The sequence below is a fragment of the Populus euphratica genome, unplaced genomic scaffold, assembly GCF_000495115.2.
Source record: "Populus euphratica unplaced genomic scaffold, PopEup_1.0 scaffold3069.1, whole genome shotgun sequence".
In the NCBI taxonomy this organism is placed as follows: domain Eukaryota; kingdom Viridiplantae; phylum Streptophyta; class Magnoliopsida; order Malpighiales; family Salicaceae; genus Populus; species Populus euphratica.
In genome coordinates this window covers 1-8,568 of record NW_011502885.1, presented here as the reverse complement: position 1 = coordinate 8,568, position 8,568 = coordinate 1, and the positions used below count along the sequence as shown (strand labels likewise).

The window sequence follows — 8,568 nt, the reverse complement described above, 5'->3', positions numbered from 1 at the left end:
GGTTGTTCTAAAAAAACAAAAGGAGAAAATTTCGACGAGGGAGGAGGAATTTTAAGGGAGTATTAGTTAGAACAAATATCACTCATACACCAAAATATTCTCTCACCTGTCAGCTCACATGCACCCATACAATACCCAAAAAAACAAAAGAAAGATCCTAGACCCATTAATAAAAGAAGACCAGTCATTAGCCATACGAAACACCACCTCTAGCAACCAACCAAGGTGCACTACCCCGTCTCCACCAATTTTCCCTACCACAGTAGATCACCCACTAGCTGCGGTAGCACGGGCTCTTGTAGCAGGAGCACCATCTCCTCGCCTCTACCATTTCTTTTAGACCAAAACCTAGCTACCAACACCAAAGAAATCCTCCTCTATCTCTATTGTGACCATCACCCACATAGCAACACTGACCATCTAGGCATCCACCATCAACGTTCCCACCTGCTCTCCTTCAGCCCCGCCATTCGGCCACCATCATCAACCTAATGTCGATTCCCTTTTCTCCACCACACAATCGCAACTCCCCCAACAAAACCAAAGAACGACCTCCTCAGCCGAGAGTCCAATCTCTCCTCCCCACAAACATACCTAAAAACTAAACTATTGTCCTTTCCTCTCGCCAAAATAGTAGCATATCTAATCAGAGTCCAACCTCTTCGATTAACCACCAGGAGTCACCACATCAGCGACCACAATGCCAGCCTCTCTCCACCTTAACAGATCCGCTAGCTCCTCCACAAAGTAAAAACAACAAACTCCTTAGCTAAATAACCCTCGCTCATCATCTTCTCCACCCTCTCACTATGGCAGCAGCACCAGCGACTCACAAAGAAGAAAAGAGAAACATATTCATTTATAAGAATAATAAATAAACCATTTTTTATGTAATTTTGAACTACTGTAGGTGACGATGAGAGTCACCCGATCCACCCTGTTTCCAGTTTACCACACGCCGTCCCTGTTCATATACCTCCAACAATCTCTAGACTTGATTCTAGTTATTCCTGGACACATTTGAATTGATATGTATTTTTAATTTGATAATTTATGTGGATTTGAGAGTGATTATTAAATTAACTTTACTTTTTAACAATTAAAACACATAACTTTTTAGCGATTTATATATTTAAAATAATGAGTTATTTTGTATTTTATATGTAACGTTAAAAAACGACCTGCTACGTTACGATATTCATTCCATCGTGATATTAATTAAGGTATCCTTCAAGAGGGGGCAGACAAAACGGATTTGTGAGTTAAGAGTTGAAAGGAGCAGCCTGAGAGAGAACCTGTTTAACAGCAAGCCAAGTTTGAAACTACAACAAGAGAGAACCTGTCCCAAACGCATCCTAATCTGATACGACACTGACGTTTTGCAATGACGTCACTCTCACGTGGAGCCTACCCTCTTAAGATGGACAAAAAAAACTTATTCCAGCGAGCGTTGACGAGAAATCAGAACCGTAGACTATAGTAGGAGCACTCCTTTTAATATATATATATATATATATATATATATAACGGACTTTTCTTTTAAATCTCTTTGCCTAACATTACTTTTGGTTCACCTTCGTTTCAGCTGAAGAATAAGTAAATACTGAGTTGGACATAAGAACATTCATTGCACCTGGACGGTTTTTGGGTTTGTCTTGCTTTTTAGGTTACAGACATATTAGGTTTTAACTCCTTATTTAATTATAAAGACCACCAAGTTTGGCGCACGTTATGGGAAGGTGCTTACTGTTTATAGGCATTCCTTACTTTATAAACTTGTGAAATTTTCTTCTTGTATAGAATTACATTGGCCTTTTCTTCTTTTTGATTTTTATTTGCAGAAAATGGTGAGGGCTAGCTCGGGTGGGGCGTCTTGTTTTTTTTGACAGGGGATAGAAGATCTTTTCGAGTGTGAGAGGTTAATCTTATTGCTCCACTATCAACGGTTTTCATTACAAGGTAAGTGAATGAGGTGGTGAGATACGATGACTTTTTTCTTGAGCCCCTCCTTCTAAAAAGACATGCATTTTGAAAGATGCTCTCCTGTTTCAAATCAAAGAAAAGATAAAAGGACCTTCTGAATTCTGGGTTTTGCTTCTCATCCTCATATATAGTATAGCATGGTATTGTTTTTGTGCCTAAACATTGAAAAAAAACAGTAAAAGTCTGAAAGTTTTAGATTCTTATCCTGTTTGCTTGCTGTGACAATTCTATTTAACAATGTAGGATGAGTATAGTGATGTGCTATCATTTGGGTTTTGGATCAAGATTAATTAACTAATTAAATCAACGCTTTTGACGTGCTTTGGTAGATACAGTCAAGTTTGCTTTTAGGGTTTTCAGAAAGCCCAAAAATTGATAAATATTGAGCTTTATGATCACGTATATAGTACTTCTTCATTAAATATAGCTCTGTTTTATTTTTATTTTATTTTTCTTGGTTGGGGAGGGGCCTTAGCTTTTAACCTTGAATGCTGGACGTTTTCATTAAATGCCCTTTCTTCCACAAAATAATCATGAAAGACGTTGGGACCATGGCTGCAGATAATTTTATTTGTTGTTTTTCTGGTCTATAAGAGCAATGGGAATCAATAACTCGGTCAGAAATGAAAGTTCAAAGCTTTAAAAGAAAATGTTCTATTTTTCTAGTTAATAATGACTGGTTGTGGTTGGAAAGGAGTTGCGTTTTTAGCACTTCCACTTTTCTGATACCATATTCTTCAGCAACAAGACATTAAAGCTCTATCTATATGCTATCAGTTTCTTAGCTGCTGCCAGCCATGCTCCTAAGACAGTTTTTGGCAATGCGTTTAGACTCTTGTTTTTTAAGTGTATTTGATTTGTAAAATGATTAATTGGATGCTTTTTAGTTGTTTTTGAATAATTTTAATATGTCTGCATCAGAACATAAAAAACAATAATTAAAAAGCATCGAATTAATGGTTTTTTAATCCAAACAAAGCATTACCAAATACACAGTAAGTCAAAACCTTTTCAAATTGCGTAGTTTTACTTCGAAAGCACCACAATTATGGAGGCGTTGAAGAGCTTATATCACTAAGTGTTGAATAATCCATGTCTAGTTCGGTCATAAATAAAAAATTACTGTCCACTTTGCTGAGTATCATGTATGTGACATGCATGAGATCCAGATTTATTCCTTATTGCTAATTAACCATAATTCCCTGTCTCTCTCTCTTAATTAGGAGGTTTGGCTAGTGATCCTAAAACTTATATAAGCAGGTGCTTTTACGCTAACATTCATGTTCAGTAAGGCTTAGCATTCCTCTGCGCTGGATGTCCTAGCTTTCTCTCTCCCTACTGGCTTCCGTTGTCGTGGTTAGCTTCAACTTATTGTCCACTGACTAAAGTTTCACTTTATTGGTTTGTGCTAAGCTTTTCTTTGGAAGACTGTACTGAAAATGCATGATGTTCTGTTCGTAGATTTCAGAGTTTGTACTTGCATGGGCTTATTGTACATGTTAATAGAATATTACATCAATGGAAAGACTGAAAAGCAACATTTACCTTGGCTTGATTCAGTAGTTCAAGCATTTGCTTCATATTCTTTCTGCAAAGTTAAGATCAGCATCGCCTTCTTTATGATGATGATTATCTTATAAACTGTCCTGCATTACAGGTAACTGTCTATGTCTTCCGCTGTTCATTCAACTGAAGAGTACGATATGGATATAAGAAGCCTGTCATCCTCTCACCGTCATCCTCAAGACGCGCCTTATGTTCACAAGGTTGGACTCCCCCCTAAGCAAAACCTCTTCAAGGAGTTCAAAGCCACTGTGAAAGAGACATTCTTTGCAGATGATCCTCTACGTTCCTTCAAGGACCAACCAAGGTCTAAAAAGTTCATCCTAGGTCTCCAAGCTATCTTCCCTATTCTTGAATGGGGAAGAAGTTACAGTTTTGCAAAATTTAGAGGTGACCTCATTGCTGGGCTGACAATTGCTAGTCTTTGCATTCCCCAGGTAGATTATCTGCTTACAAGATGCATAAGAAACAGAAATATTATGTATTCACGACTTTGCACTGTTTCTAATAGTTTACATTTTGGGAAAAAAATAAATAAATAGGATATTGGGTATGCAAAGCTTGCAAATTTGGATCCTCAGTACGGATTGTGTAAGTTTTCCTTATTCATGCACATCTTGCTGCCTTTGGCTTGTTCTTGAATTTGATGGAGTGATTTCTGTTGTTTCTGTTTGAAATATTTTTCAGACTCCAGCTTTGTTCCACCTTTGATATACGCCTTCATGGGTAGTTCAAGAGACATCGCAATAGGACCAGTGGCTGTGGTGTCTCTCTTGCTGGGGACTCTGCTTCAGAGTGAAATTGCTGATCCTGTAGCCAATGCAGCAGAATATCGGCGGCTGGCATTTACAGCTACTTTTTTTGCTGGAATCACCCAAGTAACCCTTGGGTTTTTGAGGTAAATGTGAAAAGGAAATTAAACATGCAGCAATTTCATAGTCATCATGTTCATATTTCAGATTTTCTCTATCAATCACTTCTTTCTGTTAACATCATACCGGTTTGGGCCAATTTATCAGGTTGGGGTTCCTAATCGACTTTCTATCCCATGCTGCTATTGTTGGTTTCATGGGTGGAGCTGCCATCACAATTGCCCTCCAACAGCTTAAGGGTTTTCTTGGAATAAAAAAATTTACTAAGAAAACTGATATTGTTTCTGTAATGCACTCAGTATTTGCCTCAGCTCATCATGGAGTAAGTTCTCTCTGCCTCGCTCTCTTTGACTTGTAGCTTTGGCTTATTCATACCATTAAAATGTGATAAACAAACTGTCATATCTTTGGTCACTGATTTGTGTACAACAAATATTTTGCAGTGGAACTGGCAAACTATTGTTATGGGTGTGAGCCTTTTATCTTTTCTCCTTTTTGCCAAGTACATTGTAAGTCTCATCAAAATCTAATTTTGCTAATGCTTATGTAATGTATTACCTTCTTGCAAAGTTTCTCTAAATCTCACCGTTATTTGAGCAACAGGGAAAGAAGAACAAGAAATTATTCTGGGTGCCAGCAATTGGCCCATTGATATCTGTTATTCTGTCAACTTTTTTTGTGTTCATAACCCGTGTAGATAAGGACGGAGTTGAAATTGTAAGCATTTCTTATTCTTTTCTTTATATATATTGTGATTGCTTCTATTATTACAAGAAATGAATCGAATTATGGTTGGAACATGTAGTGATAGCTGCAATAGCTATGGAATTAATATTAATGGTTCTGATTTCTGAAGGTGAAACACATAGAGAAAGGAATAAATCCATCCTCTGTGAATCAAATATATTTCAGCGGTGACAATTTGCTAAAAGGTGTTAGGATTGGTATTGTGGCTGCGATGATTGCTTTGACGGTGAGACAACTTTGCAAACCATTGTCTATTTGTCCTCTTAAACTCATATGAATATTTGAGGGACGTTTTATTTGGTCACCAATCAACTAACAGAGTTCTTATTCCTTAATTTTATCTTGGAACGGGATTTTCAGGAAGCCATAGCAATTGGAAGAACATTTGCCGCCATGAAGGACTATCAGCTGGATGGAAACAAAGAAATGGTAGCACTAGGAACTATGAATATTGTTGGTTCAATGACTTCTTGCTATGTGGCAACAGGTTAGACAGATGCACGCATGAATATTAGTAGTATCTTACATTTTAATAATAACAACAAAGTGAGTCACCTGTTGTGGATGCTTAATCATGTGGCAAAAATCAACTGTAGGAATTTCAACTTTCCGAGAAGCCATAAATCCATTCACTTAATGAAAAAGTAAACTAAACTTTCCAATCATACAGCTACTTGCAGTCTTTGAAGACTGAGAATAGATGCATAGAATGGCATCCAAGCAAATGTTCACTACTGGATGGTTTTTATCTTTCCTATGGGCTGAGTTTTGTCATGGAAACTCCTTGGGGCTAACACAGGGGGGTTCATGTGATTATTGAAATTCTTAATAGTCATTTGATTATTATTTTTTTTTCTTGCTTGAAGGTTCATTTTCTCGATCAGCTGTGAATTTCATGTCTGGCTGCCAAACTGCTGTCTCCAACATTGTTATGTCGATTGTTGTATTTTTGACCTTGCAATTTATCACACCTCTTTTCAAGTACACCCCAAATGCTGTACTCTCAGCCATCATTATATCAGCTGTGATCGGCCTAGTTGATTTTGATGCAGCATATTTGATATGGAAGATTGATAAATTTGATTTTGTTGCTTGCATGGGAGCATTCTTTGGTGTAGTTTTTGCTTCTGTTGAGATTGGCCTCTTGATTGCGGTAAGAATCATGACTCCTAGTACTGGTTAGATCCCCTACGTCACTACATGTGATTATCAGGATTGATTAAATCGTGTTTTAATTGTGTCATTGAAGGTGTCGATATCCTTTTTCAAACTTCTCTTACAAGTTACCAGGCCCCGAACTGCAATCCTGGGAAATCTACCTAGAACAGCTGTATACAGAAACATTCTTCAATATCCTGAAGCAACTAAGGTTCCTGGTGTTTTGATTGTGAGAGTTGATTCTGCAATCTACTTTTCTAACTCCAATTACATTAAAGAAAGGTAAAGCCATTGTTTTTTGGCCTTTCAGCTATGCAATTCATGTGATATTCTATATTGTTTTGGTGGAGAAAGACAATCTACAACTTCAACTATAGGCGGTTCTTTTTTCCTATCTCATGCTTCTAATAAAGGACCTTTCGCTTTGAGGTTTTGGCTTTAACTAATGAAAGAACACAGCTGTAGCAGGCGGAAGACTTGTTTTGATTGGAAAGGCTATATGAATACAGTTGGAACCATAGGGCAATGTTTATTTTCTCGTTGAGTAATTATGATGAATAAAGTCAGTAACGTTACAGTCTGGTCCCACTGTTTTCTTTGCTTGCGGGAGGTTTTGAAGCTTTAAACTTGTTAAATTTGTGTTTGAAGCCCTATGATTGCAGTGTTCACAAGAACCGATATGTAAAAGGAGCTTAAGAAATAAATGCATGCGATTTTATTATTTAGAGTTTCGCAAAATGTTGATGTTTCTAGTAGCTTTTGGCGAGGCTAAAAAAAAATAAAAATTCTTGCAGGATATTGAGATGGTTGATAGATGAGGAAGAGTTGGTAAACAAATCCGGCCAACCAAAAATCCAGTTCTTGATAGTGGAGATGTCACGTAATCAGGCTACTCTCTACTGGATCTTCATTGTTCTCTACAAACTAACTTACTAACATGCTGTTTCAAAACTCGTTTATGATCCTTTTGCTTTTGGTGCAGCCGTTACCGACATCGACACCAGTGGCATCCATGCCTTGGAAGAGTTATACCGAAGTCTCCAGAAAAGAGAGATTCAGGTAAACTCCTGTGCATCAATACTGCCACCTAGAATGCTATGAAATCTAACCCTAACTTACTTACAGCTGCTACATTACAGCATCATATAAATCTCAAGCAAAACACAAACACATACCATTTAGGATAATGTGTGTGTATATATATATCTATATATATATATGTATATATGCGCGCACGCCCTCTGATATTAGGAAAAGTGCCTTACCAGAAGCTCCTTGTGTTCTTGCACAGCTTATCCTAGCAAATCCTGGCCCAGTCGTGATTGATAAGCTCCACGCCTCTGATTTTGCACAGCTTATTGGAGAGGACAAGATCTTCCTTACGGTTGCTAATGCTGTGGCAGCATGTTCTCCAAAATTAATGGTGGAACAAGTTTGAGATGAGGTTTTTCTGTCTGAGAAAATGAGATTTCACTGCCTACGGTGTGGCATTAGAATGGGAGGGGGGAGGGGGGAGGGAGCTCATGTTGTGGGCCATTATAAGGGTGGTTTGTCTAGTGGGTTGTCGTCAGTGACTGCTACGTACCTTCTCCCCCAATCACCATAAAGCAGGAAAGGCGCATTATGATATGCTCTCCCAATAAGGGATAAGGTTCAAGGAGGGAAGGCAAAAAGGAGAAGAAAACGTGGGGAGAGCATGATAAGGATCTGTTCTCTCTCTCTTTTCTTTTCTTTCCATTTCCCCCCCACTTTTCATGTATCTCTATCCTATAAATCTCTTTAATTTTGCTCTTCATTTCCTTGCGCCCCTCTATCATCTCCGTTACATGGTGGAAAAAAGTATATAGACATGACTCCCTGTTAAAGCTTCTGTGTTGTGATGCTCAAGCCAACAAAAGCATAAAACAAAGAGGAAATAAAAAAATAAAATAAAAATGGGCATGCTCATTGTTGCGATTAAGTTGGTCAAGCCGAGGGAGGTATATAATTGCTACCAGCAACAGAAGAAAGAAAGTACGCATAGAATTGGTGGATTTTTATAGAAAATACTAAAAGAGAAAGATGTTCATGCAATTACAAATCAACATGGATTTAATTGTGATTTTTTTTCATTTTCTTTGCAATTGAATTTTTGTATGGCTAAATTAATAGCAGGTTGTTTTTCATTTATTGAAAAATAATAAGATTTAAATTTAGAGGATCAAAGTGAAAAATATAAAAAAATTAATTGAAAGTTTTCAATTTG

The 8,568-nt window shown here is 37.5% G+C and overlaps 1 protein-coding gene across 5 annotated transcripts; it reads left to right on the top strand.

The window, feature by feature from the left end:
• The first annotated feature begins 1,534 nt into the window (after positions 1 to 1,534).
• LOC105119535 (sulfate transporter 1.2-like) lies at positions 1,535 to 8,185 on the top strand. Of its 5 annotated transcripts, XM_011017679.1 has the most exons (15): positions 1,535 to 1,739; positions 1,842 to 1,959; positions 3,641 to 3,983; positions 4,089 to 4,137; positions 4,234 to 4,444; positions 4,566 to 4,740; positions 4,862 to 4,927; positions 5,022 to 5,135; positions 5,275 to 5,391; positions 5,526 to 5,652; positions 6,032 to 6,318; positions 6,415 to 6,605; positions 7,118 to 7,203; positions 7,306 to 7,382; positions 7,615 to 8,185. In XM_011017679.1, exons 3-15 carry the CDS (start codon positions 3,651 to 3,653, stop codon positions 7,759 to 7,761), a joined length of 1,980 nt encoding a protein of 659 aa, XP_011015981.1. In that variant the 5' UTR covers positions 1,535 to 1,739; positions 1,842 to 1,959; positions 3,641 to 3,650; the 3' UTR covers positions 7,762 to 8,185. The 5 variants fall into 5 exon arrangements, with proteins under 5 accessions (XP_011015981.1, XP_011015979.1, XP_011015980.1 ...); XM_011017677.1 differs by lacking the exon at positions 1,535 to 1,739 and having other exon boundaries at positions 1,796 to 1,959; XM_011017678.1 differs by lacking the exon at positions 1,535 to 1,739 and having other exon boundaries at positions 1,796 to 1,965; positions 3,642 to 3,983.
• Positions 8,186 to 8,568: the final 383 nt, after the last annotated feature.